The 15,533-nt window shown below is 61.1% G+C and overlaps 1 protein-coding gene across 1 annotated transcript; it reads left to right on the top strand.

The window, feature by feature from the left end:
• Window positions 1-755: 755 nt before the first annotated feature.
• On the top strand, window positions 756-14,702 carry SLC17A9 (solute carrier family 17 (vesicular nucleotide transporter), member 9). Its single transcript, XM_011934543.1, has 13 exons — window positions 756-763; window positions 5,080-5,277; window positions 5,681-5,820; window positions 8,586-8,685; window positions 10,016-10,146; window positions 10,635-10,731; window positions 10,941-11,037; window positions 11,589-11,676; window positions 12,560-12,594; window positions 13,035-13,150; window positions 13,626-13,681; window positions 13,803-13,832; window positions 14,356-14,702. The coding sequence occupies exons 1-13, from the start codon at window positions 756-758 to the stop codon at window positions 14,517-14,519; spliced, it is 1,260 nt and encodes a 419-aa protein (XP_011789933.1). The 3' UTR covers window positions 14,520-14,702.
• The last annotated feature ends 831 nt before the right edge of the window (window positions 14,703-15,533 follow it).

Here is a 15,533-nt window from a genome sequence, read left to right as displayed (position 1 = left end):
GAGAGCAGTTGGGGCGGGGCTGTGGGGAGGGAGCTGAGATGCTGCTGGGTGGGACGATGCTAGGCGGGGAGCGCTGAGCTGGGCGGGCTCCTCTGGCTTTGGGGCTTCCTGTGTTCCTTTTGGGAGGTGGAAGGAAGTGAGTGCCCTGTCCTTCCTGCCATCAGATTCCAGGACCGGACCTGGCAAGTGCCCTATCCCAGCCAGTGTTCCTGGGGCTCTTCCAGGCAGGGCCATGTTCCCCAGGCCAGGAGCATTGTCCTGGATGGTCAGGAGGCATAGCCCCCGCCAGGTGGGACCACCCTGTGTGTGCATGACCCCGACAGGCAGGTGCCGAGACAGGAGGCTGGGTATGGGGCACGAGCTGGAGCCTGCAGCTGGACGGTGGGTCCTGCCACCATGTGCCAGCTGTGTGCTGGGGACGAGCTCCCTGCTGGCTTCAGCTCTCAGAGCATTTGGTGGTGGGGAGAAGCAGGGCCTAGGCAGGTTGCCTGGCCACCAGCACTGCTGCCTGTAGGAGGCTCCCTGGGCAGGTGATGCCTCAGAAACCGGGTGAGATGGTGACCGCGGGCCATTGGCCAGCTGGGGAGGGCCTCTGCCAGGGAGCTCCTGAGAGCAGCCCCCACACTGCTGAACCCCCTTGCTCTGGGTCTTGGGCTGAGCCCTCAAGTGGCTGGACCCTGGGCCTAGACTCAGGCCCTGTGGGTTCCAGAGCAGTCTCCTGCCTGCACTGAGTCCCCAGAGTACCTACCCTGACCATGGCAAGGTAATGGCACCTTCTGGCCTCACCAGTTCCCAGCTCTATGATGGCTGAGGACCCTGGAAGTGCTGGGAAGAGTTGCAGGAAGGCCCAAAGGGGCAGTGCCACCATCGGACGTCGGCACCCAGATGAAGGGAGCGCTGGCTGCATGGGAAAAGCTGGCAGCCCAGATCACAGCCCAAGAGTCTCCCTGCCAGGCGCCAATTGGAGGGGAGGGCCTGCCCCTTGCTCTCTTCCTCCTCCCCCACCCACGTTCATCCAGGCCTGCCAGGCAGGGCCAGCTCCCCGGGGCTTCGGGGCTTCCTCACTGGCGGGGCTTCCTCACTGGCGGTTTGAGTGGCTCCGCCTTCACTGCGTCCCTCCCGGCTGGATGTTTCAAAAAGAACCCTTGCCACAGCTCTGGCAACTTCCTTTGCAGGCCCTTATTGGGTAGCGCCAAGGATTCTGGAGGGGCCTGTGGGTCAAGCCTGCCACGCCCACGCGTTTTCCTAGCCCTCCGCGGGGGCAAGAGCCCTCCCTCCTGCAGCCACATCATGGAGGCTGGGCCAGGCGAGAACAGAGCTGGAGAGGTGGCACCCACACTCGAGTGTCCTCTCCAGCTTGCTGCTCTCCTGGCCTGGCCCCGGCACAGTTCCCTTTTCTGAATCAGGGGCCATGTGACCACCTGTTTGCTCAGCCGTGGATGCTGCTTCTGCACAGGGGCCATTTGCTCTAGAAAGTTCACAGGAAGCAGCCTGCTGGGCTCAGGGAGTGCAGAGTGGTGGGAGGAAGCTGTTCAGGCTGCCCAAAGCTTTCCGGTTCTTGGCACCACCACCACCACCACCCCCCCCCCCCACCTCCTGCGCCCCCAGCAGGATGGAGGATTCCGGGCTTGAAGTCCTAGTGAGCCCTCAGGCAGCTGACTGTATGGGTCATCCTCTCCAGCCTGACATCCTTGTCTTCCCAGCGTCTGTGGAGGGTGCCCTTGTGCCCGCCTGGCCAGCACCACCTGCCCAGCTCAGAGAAGGGGCTGTGGCTGCTGCCTGCAGCATAGGGTAGATTGCTTGCCTGGAAGGGCTATGCTTGACTTCTTCCTTCCAAGGAGGTCAGGGAGTGGCTCTGTGTTCTCAGTACTGGGCTGGCCTCAATGGGGGTGAGAATCAGTGCCACTGAGCTTTCTGCCATTTCTAGCTAACAGCCAGACAGTGCGGGGCAGGTGCCACCTGGACACAGGTCTCTCACCTTCCCCCCCCCACCCCGCCCCGCTTTTTTTTTTCAAGACGGAATCTCTGTCACCCAGGCTACAATGCAATGGTGCAATCTTGGCTCACTGCAACCTTGACCTCCTGGACTCAAGTGATCCTCCTACTTCACCTCCCAGCTGGGGCCACAGGTGCACACCACCACACTCAGCCACTCAGCTAATTGTTTTTTGTTTGTTTTGTTTCGTTTTTGTTTTTGTTTTTTTGAGATGGAGTCTCACTAGATGGAGACTTGCTCTATCGCCCAGGCTGAAGTTCAGTGGTTTGATCTCAGCTCACTGCAACCTCCGCCTCCCAGGTTCAAGTGATTCTCCTGCCTCAGCCTCCGGAGTAGCTGGGATTACAGGCACCTGCCATCACGCCCGGCTACTTTTTGTATTTTTAGTAGAGACGGAGTTTCACCATGTGGGCCAGGCTGGTCTTGAACTCCTGACCTTGTGATCCACACTCCTCAGCCTCCCCAAGTTCTGGGATTACAGATGTGAGCCACCATGCCCGGCCCTGGCTAATTTTTAAAGTTGTGTTTTTTTTCTTTTTGTGGAGCCGGGGACCTCCCTATGTTTCCCAGGCTGGTCTTGAACTCTTGGGCTCAAGTGATCTGCCCACCTCCGCCTCCCAAAGTGCTGGGATTACAGGCATAAGCCACTGTACCTGGCCCTAAAGCTCCTTTTTAAAGGCACCTTTGGACTGTGTGACTTTTAGTGGAAAGTTAATAGTGGGGCCCCCATGTCCCTTCTGCAAGCCTCCTGCATTAAGTCAATGCAAACTGTTTACAGAGAGCCTGGGGCCAGATAAATAACAGGGCTGCGGGTATCAACCATGCCAGGGCAGGGCATGGAGGCCAGGGCTGTACTGGGTTAGGCGGGCTGGCAGTGAGGACTGTGTCCTGTGGTAACCCAGGGAGCAGACCTAGTCCCCAGACCCAGGCCACAGCCAGATATGGGGCAAGCCAGTTGTCCCAGAGTGGAAGCTGCAAATGATGCTGGCGAAACCACACTCACAGCTAAGTTCCAGGACAGACAGCACTTCCTCGCACACGACTTTCTCCAGACTTCAGGGGTTAATGGTTGGCCCTGATGTGGGGAGGGGCTGGAGCGGGACAGCCTCTGGCAGAGCGGAGGTGTTGGAGCGAGCTCTTCTTGCCTCGAAGATCTCACTGGGCCTCCCTCACCAGGACTGGGAGTGTGAGCTGGCCGGCCTGGCTCTGACCTCAGGCATGGTCAAGGTCAAGGTCATGGTCAAGACCAACAAGTGCCTGACTTGGTGGTCTTTTCTGCTGTGGGAAGCGTCCAGGCACAGACTTGCAGAGAGCACCAGGAAGGCCAGATACCTACCCCTCTGTCCACGGCACACCCTCGTCCACTCTGGCAGGTTCTCGGGAGCACACCTCCCAAGTGCAGCCGGCTCCCCGCACGGGCAGACAGGACCTTTTGGGAAGGGTAGGGTGAGACTCTCCAGTGTCCAACTCGTCTGCTGGTCACCCTCTCCCCTGTTCTCTTTGAGGCCCATGCGGCCTCCTCCTCCTGGATGTCCCCTATCCCTGGCGATGCTGGCTCTTGGCTCCTGGCTGCAGCCTCCTCAGCTGACTCCTGCCATTCTCTTGGGTGACTTTGAAGTCCACAGGGGCTGTCCATATGGCACCCTGGCCCTCACCCTTGACCTTCTCTCCTTGGCCTGCCGGTCCTCAGTCCTGCCCTTCATCAAGACTCCCAGCACTAATACCTTGAACCCCTTTGGTTCGCTGGCCAGGACTCAGGCTCCAGGCTTGGAGCCCTGGCTGGACCCTGGCATCAGCTTCCCCTCCCCACTGTGCAGACCTGGCCTCCCAGGGGTGACCAGCACCCAGCGTGCCATCAGGACCTGGCCCCTACCCCTACCTCGCAGTGGCTGTTTGTCCTTGTTGCCCTCCTGACAGCCCGTACTCTCAGGGGCCCTCCTCACCTGCTTCACAAAAATCGGAAGTGGCCAGTGGGAAATCCTCTAATTCCCCTCCCCCAGCTCGAGGCAGGGATGGGGGAATCCTTTCTCCCAGGCCCTTCCCTCCTCTGTGAGAGTCACTGCCGATCCAGTGCTGACCCTGCCCAAGCCCTCTCTCCAGCATCTGACTCAGCAAGTTCCAAACCGAGTTCCCCCAGGCGACCTCCCCATCTGGGGCCCCACTCAGTGCCCCCATCCATCTCAGGGCACAGAGAGAAATCTGCGTATCTAGCAGACTGTCCATGTCCAGCACTGTATGCTGCTCTGAGTCCTGCTGACCCCCATGGCCCTGCAGCCCGTGCACCTCTCCTCACACATCTGCACACCCCAGCAGCCTCCCAGCTCACCCCCAACGGGTGCCTTTGGCTCAACCACAGGACCCAGGGATGGAGCTTCCCTATAACTCTCTTTAATCAGGGACAACAGCAGCCAAGGAGCCTCATTTGCACAGGAGCCAGGAGCCATGTGCAGAATTCAGAGGCCCTGGCTGGGAAGGCCTCACCCCTGCCCAGCTTCCTCCAAGGGGCCAACCGTCCCCCTGGCACTGTGTCCTCTCCTGGCCACCCAGCCCCACCTGCCTTGAGGTTCTCAGCTAGGACCTCCTGTGCTGCCTCAACCTGGCCGCTCTGGGGGCCCCTTGCCCACCACACCCCACCCCCACAGTCAGTGGGCTCTCAGCTGTCATTCCTGCCTGGTGCCTGCCTGGTGCCTGCCTGGGCCGAGGGAGGCTTGAGAATGTGGCACCACGTGCTGCTGGTCCTCGGCTTTGGGGACCTGGTGGCCTGGTCGCCCGTCGTGGGGAATAAGCAGAGCCCAGCCCAGGCACCTTTTGTGGGGATGAGTTGTTGCTGTGACCTGCCTGAGTGCTGGCCACTCGGCTGCTCCCAGCCGTCACTGTGCCTCATTTCTGGCTGCCTGTGTCCTCCCAGGGCTCAGCAGACAGGTGTGAGTAGGCATTTGAATGCTTTTGCCAAGTTGCCTTCCATCGAAGGTGTCCCCATTCAGTTCCACATCCCCCAGCTCGGGGGGAGGTCTCTGAGTGACGAACTCGAAGCAGCAGGGCCGTGGGGCCTCCCCAGGGCCTGACCATCTCCTCTCCCTCAGGCCCGAGTGCCAGGCATGGACAGGGACGCTGCTGCTGGGCACATGCCTGCTGTACTGCACCCGCTCCAGCATGCCCATCTGCACTGTCTCCATGAGCCAGGACTTTGGCTGGAACAAGAAGGAGGCCGGCATCCTACTCAGCAGCTTCTTCTGGGGCTACTGCCTGACGCAGGTTGTGGGCGGCCACCTCGGGGACCGGTAACTGCCCCCTTCCCCGTCTCCAGACTAGTGGGGGCTGCTCCACTGGGGCCACCAGAGGCCAGTGGGCTGGCTGTGCTGCTGCATACAGAGGATGCAACTCCCAGGGAAGGAGCTTGGTGGATAAATTTGGGCAGAAGACACCTGGAGGAAGATGGGAGCTGGGAGGGGAGAGGCCAGGCGCAGCAAGGCCCCAGGGCCCTGCAGGCAGAGGAGGCAGGCGGCTCCCCTGGAGTACCTGGTCTCCTCACGAGGCAGCTCTGGGGTCATGAGCAGGCAGGCCCTGTAGAGGCAGACAGGCCAGGCCCATCTCCGAGCACCCACTCGAGGGCGGCCCTGAGTCAGGGTGGTGCTCCTTGGTCCTGCGCAGCCACATCCTCACCGCCTTCTGTCTCCCCTCCAGGATTGGGGGTGAGAAGGTCATCCTGCTGTCAGCCTCTGCCTGGGGCTCCATCACAGCCGTCACCCCGCTGCTCGCTCAGCTGAGCAGTGCCCAACTGGCCTTCATGACCTTCTCACGCATCCTCATGGGCTTGCTCCAAGGTAAGGGGCGCTCAGGCACTTCCCTCACGCTCTCTGGCACCAGGTGGGCAGACAAGGGGAGTGTGCACGGATGTGTGTGCAGGTGCACGCGTGCATGCAGGTAGTGTACAAGTGTGTGTGTATGGGTATGCCTGCATGCATGTGTACACCAGTGTGTGTGCATGGGCAAGTGCTTATGTCCCTGCAGATGCGTGTGTGCAAGCAGTGTGAATGTATGTGTGTGCTGTGCATGTGTGTACATATGTGTGCATGCACACCTGTGAGTGTGCACGTGTGTGTGCAGGTGGTGTGCATGCCTGTATGCGTGTGTGTGCATGCCCGTATCCATGTGTATGTGCGTATGCATGCCCATATGCGTGTGTACGTGCGTGAGCGTGCCCATATGCGGGTATACGTGTGGCCATGCATGTGCCTTCTGTAAGAGCACACTCTGCAGTGACACACAGGATCACAGGGGACACCTGCGTAGTGAATTTGCTCCTGCCCCTGAATTTTGTTACCAAACACCTTAGTTCAGTGGTGGATTCCAGCTGCAAGGGACCTGCTGTGGGACTCTGGGTTTTGTGAATTTTGGTCACATGTATGCCGATGATGCCTCCAATACTAGAGGCTTGGAGCGCCTTAATTGTCAGGAGAACAAGGTGGGTGGGGGGCCAAGGGGGCTTTGGGGGGCCCCTACTTGTCTGAGGTCCCCTGGAGAAACAGCTAGGCCTCCAGCCTGCAGGGGCCTGCCCACCCCACCCCAGCCTGCCTGGCTGCCCCACCCACTGGCAGTTCCCAGCCTGGCTACTCCTCCCCCAGTGTCCTGGGCCATCCAGACTCCCCACTGAGGACTCCCCCTACCTTCCTGAGCCGGCATCAGGTTCAGAGCCCTGGCCATGGCTCCCCTAGAACCTCTGCCCTCCCTCTCCCCCAAGTCCAGAGACTTTGGGGAGTTCACTCCCAGGTCTCTTTCTCCTCCCTCTCCACACCCTCACCCCCCAAGGTGATGCCTGGAAGGTGCTGCCTGGGACTCTCTCCGTAACAGAGGCAGGGGGTCTGCCCAGGAGAGAGGCCACTCTCATGGTCACAGGGTCTCACATGAGAACAAGGGCCCTACCACCAGTGCCCACCGGGCCCTGTGCATGGCCCACCCTCAGAAGAGGGTGCAGTGAGTGCGACTGAGGACTTAGGATTGTGTGTTTACTGTGAGACCCCATCCCAGAGCCAGCCCCTCCAGCATCACCACCTCCCCAGGCACTGCCCAAGTCCCACTGCAGGAGCTGGAGGAGGAGGGGAGGAACCAACAAATCGAACAAATCGCAACCACCTGGAGGGGAACAAATCACAGGCCTGGCGGGGGGTGGGGGCCTCATCTTTGTTTACTGAAGGGTCTTCGGGCTGAGGGAGGAGGGTCCTAAGGCTGAAGCTGTGAAGAAAACAGTGGCACTGCCTCAGACTGGGCTGACCAATGCCTCCTAGGTGTCACTGAGAAGACCCTCAGCCCTGGGGCAGGCAGCTGTCCTCGTGGGCAGCTCTGGGGACCCAGCAGGCAGCCAGACCCCGTGGGCTCGCTGCCAGCTCCAGCTGTGCTTCCTCTGCGGGGGCCAGCTTGTTGTGCTACGATGACTTGGCACCTGTGGCACATTCTGTTTTCTAGAAACCTTCAAAGTCTGGCACGTCTCAATGTCAGATGTCATCCTGTGCCCACAAGCCTACTCTGGGGGTCTGGGGGGTAGCAATGGCAGCCGCGTGGTAACCACGGGCACTACCTATGGCTGGCTTTGCCATGTTTGTGCACGCTGTCCTCGGGCAGAGCAGAGACGCCGGGTGTCCCAAGACTTATGGCTCTTGCTGTGGGGTATTGGACTTCTGGAGGGAACCCCACGGAGCCCCGCCAGGCGGCCCCCAGCCTCCCTCGAGGGAGTGAGGGATAGGCCCTGCCTCTGAGTCGTGAGCCTGTGAGTGAGCGCTCTGCGATTAAAAGTTACAGGCACTGTCCAGGCAGGCGCTTCCTGTGTGTGGCCGTCTGTTTGACGATGCCCTCCTGCAGGGTAGCATCAGCGCCTTGTAGACAGGGCCCGTGGGTTTGGGGTACAAGGTTCTGTTGTCACAGTGGCTCCGTGGTGCCTCCCCTCACAACGCCAGGCTCAGAGCCCTCTGGATGTGGGGCTGCATGGGGTGGTGAGGTGGTTTCCAAACTTCTAAAGCGGCCGAGAACGCTTGGTCCAAAAGAAATCCTGGCGGGAAGCTCAGTTAATACAACAGGGAAAGGCAGGCTTCCTGGGGGAAGGATGTGTCTGTGCACGCGTGTGGCAGGTTTCTGTGTGTGCAGGTGTGTATCTTCGTGCATATGCGTGTATCTGCGTCAATGTGAGCACCGTGTAGCACTGCCAAGAAGTGGTGTGCCGGTGGACCCGTGCGTGTGCACATGCCGCGTGTGTGTGTGTTGGTGCCAGGAGTCTGTAGAGCACAGCTGGAGGCCGGCGGTGAGAGTGTGCACATATGCATGTGCGTGTGCGTGTTTGTGGGATGGGAGGGCTGGCTTCGAAGCAGGAGTGTTTCCCGCAGCTATGCGGGTGGCATGACCCTGAGCGAGCCTCGCCCAAAAGGAGTCTGTTTCCTCAGTGGCACAAAAAACCCTGCCCTGCTGGTCCCTCGGGTGGGAGAGGTGAGCGAGAGGGACAGGCGGACGTCCTCTGGAATCACAGCCCAAACCTGAGCAGATGGGCCGGGATGAGCCTCCCTGGATGGACCCCGAGAGACTCTCCCTTCACTTGCTGCAGGGGTTTACTTCCCTGCCCTGACCAGCCTGCTGTCACAGAAGGTGCGGGACAGTGAGCGAGCCTTCACCTACAGCACCGTGGGCGCCGGCTCCCAGTTTGGGTAAGTCCTGGCCTCAGACAGGTCCCAGGAGAGGCCACCAGATGAGCCCCTTGCCAAGTGGCCCCTGGCCTGGGTGGGGGATGGGCCACATGGGCCTGCAGGGCCACCATGGGTGAGGTGGGTCTGGCAGGCGCCTTTTGGGCTCTGTAGATCATCTCATTTTCTTTCATCTGTGCTAACGAAGCCAGATGCCGTCCCCACCCTCTGCTGGCCCCCACCTCCGACAGGAGGGTCTGTGAGCCCTGGAGCGTCTGGGCCAGGGTGGGCTATCAGCTGGCTGGAGGGCGGCTTGTCCTCATCCACAAGGCGGTAACCCTGTGCCCCTTGGTCCTCCTTCCCAATGCCCACTCCTTGGGCAGCTCCAGACCCTCTAGTGATGCTGGCAACCTGGATGCCAGGCAGGCCCAGGGTGACCAGATTCATCCAATAAAAACAGACTGCCCAGAGGAATGTGAATTTCAGATAAAGCAGAGGGGATATACTTCTACTAAAAGAATGAATCCTCACTTCTCCAAAACCTGGTTTCTCTGGGTGTCCTGAGGTTTTTCTGCACTGCACCCAGGTGGGGAGCAGAGAGAGGGTCAAGTGTGGACTGGAAGGGGCAGGAAGAGTGCTACCCCAGCCCGTCCTGGCGCCCAAGGCCAAGCCCTGCTGCTCCAGGAGCTGTGTCCACCCCACAGAGGCTCAGCGGGAGGAAGGAGGCCCCATCTGGATGCCAGGCCCCGCTTTGGGTCTCTCTCTTCCTCCTTTTGCCATGATGTTAAGTGTTCCCGCAGGTGCCAGCAGAGGGGTCTCTGCAGCAGATGGGGGCTGGGCTGCCAGCCAGGTTGCACCCAGAAGGGAGCCTCTGAGGAGCTATTTGGGACCATGAGATCACGGGGACAGGGGATGGGGGTTGTTGGATTTGGCCATCGTGGTATTTTTGCATCTAGAAATACTTTTGAATTTTATTCTCAATGAAGTTTGAAGCACAAACACCGTGTGGAGTTTCACTGTAGTATATGCTCATCACCGTCTCCTCCTCGGTGCCCTTTTTAGTTGAAAAGGATCCACATGACAAATTGTAGGCCAATGTGAAGGCCGAGAAGCAAGATGTGAAAAACAACATGAGTTCCACAGCAGCCGCGCGACTGGCCCTACTGGCCCCGTGTGTCCGGAGTCCTTAACAAAATAGGCCGGGACGGGGGCTTCTGAGCTGCCGCTCTGAAGGCGATGAAAACACCTTCTTTTCCAGGGGCCCAGCCTGCACCAAGGTGGGGTTTCTGAGAGGCCCCTCCTCGCCCCAGGGGTGCCGCTGAGGGACCTGGCCACGCTCCCCCTGTCTTTGCAGGACGCTGCTGACCGGGGCAGTGGGCTCCCTGCTCCTGGAATGGTACGGCTGGCAGAGCGTCTTCTATTTCTCCGGCGGCCTCACCTTGCTTTGGGTGTGGTACGTGTACAGGTACCTGCTGAGTGGAAAAGGTAACGCAGGCCGGGTGGGCTAGTGCCGGGCACCCACGGCTGCCCAGTGCCTCCTCCCCTGGTGGCAGCCACTGAGCAGCCTGGAGCAGGAGCCCGGAGACAGCGGCCTTGACCTCTCAAAGAATCCACCAGTGAGGCAAAGTGCTCAGATGCTGAGCTGTCAGCGGCTCTGCCACCTAATTCGGTCTGGAAGGCTCCATCTAGGGCTAGGCAGACACCAAGGAAGACCTGCTGGGCAGGTCAAGGCAGGGTGCAGGAGCAGCCGAGTCTTTGGGTGGCCAGGAGGGGGCTCTGGAGGATGCTGTGGGGAGGGTCGTTCAGAGCGCCGTTAGGTGCCTAGTAGGGAAGGCCACGGGAGGCCGTGTGCAGCCTGAGGTGTGGACAAGGGCTGCTGACCCCTCTGGAACCACCCCCAATCCCCAATCCTTTGGAAACGGACGGCGCCTCCCACTCTGATAGCCATCACTTTGAAACCGTTGCTCCCTCAGATCTCGTCCTGGCCTTGGGAGTCCTGGCCCAAGGCCTGCCGGTGTCCAGGCACAGCAGAGTCCCCTGGAGACGGCTCTTCCGGAAGCCTGCTGTCTGGTGAGCTGGGACCTGTGCCACCCTTTGGAGCAGCGGCCGGTGCCCATGGGGGTGTGAACCTGGCTGGATCTGACAGCCCCTGAGCCAGCAGGAACTAGGGCTCAGAGAGGTGGGACTCTAGCCCCCAGGGGAGGCCTCTCGGGGTGGGTCCCACAGGCCGGGCCAGCTTGCGCAGCACCAGAGTCATGGTCCACCGTTGGGCCCCGCAGGGCAGCCGTCATCTCCCAGCTCTCTGCAGCCTGCTCCTTCTTCGTCCTCATCTCCTGGCTGCCCACCTTCTTCAAGGAGACCTTCCCCGACGCCAAGGTGAGTCGGGGGCTCCTGCAGGGTGAAGGAGCGCCCAGAAGGCACGAGGCTTGAGCTGCAAGAGGCACCGCGGGTCCTTGGCCTGCAGATGGTGGAACCCTCGGCTCCTCCTGGACTCCGAGGGTCCTGGCACCGCCAGGCTCTTCCTCTGGGGAGGACCCAGTCCATTCTCGGGGCAGGTTTCTGTGTTTGAGGCTGGAAACGATGTGGGCGCTCGGTGCCTTCCGGCTGTGGCTGCAGCCCTCCCAGCCCTCACTGGTGACCTGCTGGCCTGCAGAGCCCTACTTCAGGGCCCGAGGAGGCCGGCAGGACCCGGGATGTGAACAGAGGGGTCACCTGCGGTCAGTACGGTTCCTTCTCTGAGGTTGTCTTGCTGCCCCCCCGGGTGGTGGTCAAGACTCCAGAGCTGCACATTCCCAGGAGCAGGGCTGGCCCTGCGGAGAACTTTCCTGGGCAGCGGTGGGCATGGGGGGCTGTCCAGCCTGAGTATCCTCTTCCAGACGGCTGGGTGCTAGCTCTGGCCCCCTCTGAGGCCACACTCCCCCCTGCAGGGTTGGATCTTCAACGTGGTGCCTTGGTTGGTGGCGATTCCTGCCAGTCTATTCAGCGGGTTTCTCTCTGATCATCTCATCAATCAGGGTGAGCCCCGTGGAGGGGACCAGGGCTGGGGACGACACCCTGATTCGCCTCACTTTCAAGGGGCAAGATGCTCCTCTCCTGGGGGTGCAGCTTCAGCACATGGAGAGCTGGGACAGAGGGGCACTTCTTTCCAGGCTCGGCCTCCTCCTTAAAGGGTGGGGTTAGACTGTGGTGAGAGGGTCTGGTCTCACGGTGACCGTGGAGCTCGCCCCTGGGGGCCAGATGCAGCCCCTGACCCTCTGGGGAGGCACCTGGTGGGGTCAGAGGTTGCAAACATCCTTGAACCTTTGGAAGAGCTTCTGTCTTTGTTCCATGTGCTCCAGACCCACGCTGGGATGAGCCCCGAGTGGGCTGCGTGTTTCTTCCCCTAGTGCAGTGTCCTCACAGACAGGTACAGGCGGATGCACACGCGTGCCCACATGCTCTCTCCACACATGTATGCCTATTCTTAGAATGTTCGTGTTTTTCCTAATTGAAAAAGGAATACACACACGTTGTGGAAAAGCTAGAAAATCTGCAACAGCAGAGGAAGTGGGGCCGCTCGCCTGTTCCCACCTCTGTAACTGCTCGGTGGCTGTTCTTCTGTGTTTCTGCCCAGACCCACGCCTTGGGAACCTTCCAAGGGCACAGGCGCTGCCTCGTAGCTGTGCCACACACACGCGTGTGCGCACGTTTTTGCCCACAGCACGGGATAGCTGTCTTGAGCCCCAAGCCTCCTCCTCCCCTGCTGCCCCTCTGCAGCTGTTCAGGATGGGGACCCCCTCTGGGCGCCGTCTGGGGTGTCAGCACGAAAGGCCTAATGGGAGCCCCTTCCTTGGCCTCCCCCTGTAGGTTACAGAGGCGTCCCTCCCCTGTAGGTTACACAGCCGTCCCTCCCCTGTAGGTTACAGAGCCATCACGGTGCGGAAGCTCATGCAGGTAGGAGAATCATTCCAGTCATTCTTTCTGGATATCCCTGCTTTGTTCAGGGTCTCCCAGGACCACAGGCTTGTGTCCCCAAGTCACCTGATGTCTGGGACCAGGCAAATGCCAGGCCTCTCCACGCGCCCAGCCCCGGGGTCCAGAGGGAGCTGTTTAGACGGCTGTCGGGGGGCAGGCTGGGGTCAGCATCCTGTGCCCCTCTGGGCCCAGGCCTGGGCTTGCCCACGTCGAACAGGGCCTCTCCTGTGGAGCGGGGCTGATTCCTGGGGCCTCCTCCCAGATCTCCTCTGGGGTCCTGGTCCGAGAGAAGCTTTCGGTCCCAGCTGACCTGACCCTTGTGCAGTGTGCCCAGGACAGCTGTCGGGCGGCCGAGTCAGGAGAGGGCCCAGCTGCAGGCAGGCCGGGTGCCTGCCCGTCACAGTGGTGCTTTCCTGCAGGGCATGGGCCTTGGCCTCTCAAGCGTCTTTGCTCTGTGCCTGGGCCACACCTCCAGCTTCTGTGAGTCTGTGGTCTTTGCATCAGCCTCCATCGGCCTCCAGACCTTCAACCACAGGTGAGGGCCGGCTGCTCCATCCACCAGAGCCACCGTGCTGCCTGCATGCCCCAGGCCCGCACATGTGAAGAGGCATCTCTGTCCGCCTCTCTCTGAGTCTCTTCCTCACACTTCACCCCCTTCCCAAGCTGCTGGGCAGCGACTGCATTGAAGATTCAACAGGAGTTCTGTGGGAACCAGCACTTCCCATCAGTGAGCAGCACGTGTGTGTGATTGGTGCGAACGTGCTTTCCCCACAGTGCTTTACTCTCAGGAGACGCTTCCTGCACCAGGTCCTCCATGAAGACGGGCAGCCGGGGCTCGGCTTGGCGTGGTGTGCAGGGCTGGAACGTTTTGGCCAGGGAGCAGGCCTGAGTGTCTCCCAGCCCCTCCCGTGGCTCCACTAGACCTTGTTTCCCCACTTTCCCCTTGACAGCCCTGGGCCGCGAGCTCGGTGGTGGCCAGGGCCGCTCACCACCCTCTTTCCTCCCCGCAGTGGCATTTCCGTTAACATCCAGGACTTGGCCCCGTCCTGCGCCGGCTTTCTGTTTGGTGAGGACCTTGCCCACCCCAGCTTTGGCCCTCCCTGGGCCTCCGGGTGGGTGGGCCATGGGAGATCCCAGAGGGCTTTCGCTGACCATCCATATTCTCTCTCACTCTGGCCTGTTCACAGGTGTGGCCAACACAGCTGGGGCCTTGGCAGGTGAGGGGCTGCAGGGTGGGGGTGTGCTTCCCTTCAGAGGGGGTCCCGGTGTCAGGGGAGGGCACAGACCCCAGAGCAGGCCTTCCAGGTTCCACTGGACTTTGCTGGCAGCAGGTGGCTCAAGGGTCGCCATCTGCCCTGACTCACAAATACGTTCCAATCCTGGCAGCCCAGGGTCCCCGGGCACCACCTGGCCTGCTGAGTGCCTTGGATGGTGGGGGCTCCTTCTCCAGCTCAGCCTCGCCTGGGCCAGCCTGTGGCTCCCATTTCCCCTTCAGCGGGACAAGGGGGGCTCATCACCAGGCCATTTCCTGGATGGCCTTTGAGATCTCTGCCCCTCCAAGACCCTCCAAGTCTGAGCCTGACCCACAGCTGGGACACGGAATTCAGCCCTGGGAACCGTGGAGGCTTCTATCAGGCGCTAGACCCCCAGCCCTGCCCCGGCACTACCCTGGGACCTAGGGTGGGCGTGGGGCCTGGGCTGCCCGGGAATGCTCAGCCCGCCTGGGCCTCTCTTGGGCAGGTGTCGTGGGTGTGTGTCTGGGCGGCTACTTGATCGAGACCACGGGCTCCTGGACTTGCCTGTTCAACCTTGTGGCCATCATCAGCAACCTGGGGCTGTGCACCTTCCTGGTGTTTGGACAGGCCCAGAGGGTGGACCTGAGCTCCACCCACGAGGACCTCTAGCCGCCAACCCCACAGCCTCTCCGAGGACCCAGGCACCAGCAGCCCCGGGACAGAGGGGACTCAGTGTGTGGGACTTGGTCACTCCATGTCAGATGCATGAGCAGAGAGGAACACAAACCACTGTAGAGCCTGAAGCTCCTTAAGGAGAGTCCACACCAGCTGGCAGGAGGGTGGGGTGGGCCTCAGTTTCCCCACCTGCCAGCGGGCTCTGCCCTGTCCTCCTCACAGGCTGTTGTGGCCGTTCGGGTGGGTGGAGTTATTGTTAGTAGGCGCAGCCTCATTCCCACCACGATCTGTTCCGCGTGGTCCCGCCAAGCCTCCCACAGTGCCGTGGGTCCCGCCAAGCCTCCCACAGTGCCGTGGGTCCCACCAAGCCTCCCACAGTGCCGTGGGTCCCGCCAAGGCTCCTGCAGCGCCCGCCTGCCAATGTGAGGCTGGCACCAGGCTGCAGCCTCCCCAACCCCAGCCCACTTTGCTGTGTCTCTGGCAGGACGTCCTCCGTAGTGGGAGCCGCCCTGTATGCTGTAGGATGCTTAAAGGCATCCCTGGCCTCCACCCACCCCTTGCCAGCAGCACCTACCCTCCCTCCTCCCAGTCAGACAACAGCCAGAAATGTCTCCAGACTCTGCTCAGCCTCCCCGGGTAGCCACCCTCGAGACATGACCTCAGAGTCTCTGCGTCTCCCAGCAGCCTGACAGAGACCCCCAGGGCATGGGTGGGTGGCAGGTTAGAGACCCTTGCCCTTCTCTGGGACCCTGGCGCCGCTGTCTCCTCCTGTGGATCCCTCTGCACTAACAGTGTTCTCAGTGGGCAGATGCCTGGGCACCCCTTGGGCCCTGCCCAGCATGGCCATGGCACAGGTTCTCGAACCCGCATGGCTTTCCCAGGCCTGGTGATTCTGCTCTCCAGGGACGGTTGGCACCTTCCTCAGGGGCGGGCCCCATGTACCAAAACACACAGACCCACCTTTCTGGCTTCCTTCCTTCCTTCCTTCCTTCCTTCCTTCCTTCCTTC

The sequence above is a fragment of the Colobus angolensis genome, unplaced genomic scaffold (genome assembly GCF_000951035.1).
Source record: "Colobus angolensis palliatus isolate OR3802 unplaced genomic scaffold, Cang.pa_1.0 Scaffold136, whole genome shotgun sequence".
Taxonomy (NCBI): Eukaryota; Metazoa; Chordata; class Mammalia; order Primates; family Cercopithecidae; genus Colobus; species Colobus angolensis.
The sequence above is the reverse complement of the archived record's forward strand: the minus strand, read 5'-3'. Positions and strand labels throughout refer to the sequence as shown.

What these genes read in the sequence shown, in the direction of transcription:
- SLC17A9 (XM_011934543.1), top strand. An exon ending in GGCGGCCACCTCGGGGACCG is followed by an intron (nt 5,278 to 5,680) that starts GTAACTGCCCCC and finishes TCTCCCCTCCAG; the next exon opens with GATTGGGGGTGAGAAGGTCA. An exon ending in GTACCTGCTGAGTGGAAAAG is followed by an intron (nt 10,147 to 10,634) that starts GTAACGCAGGCC and finishes TTGCTCCCTCAG; the next exon opens with ATCTCGTCCTGGCCTTGGGA.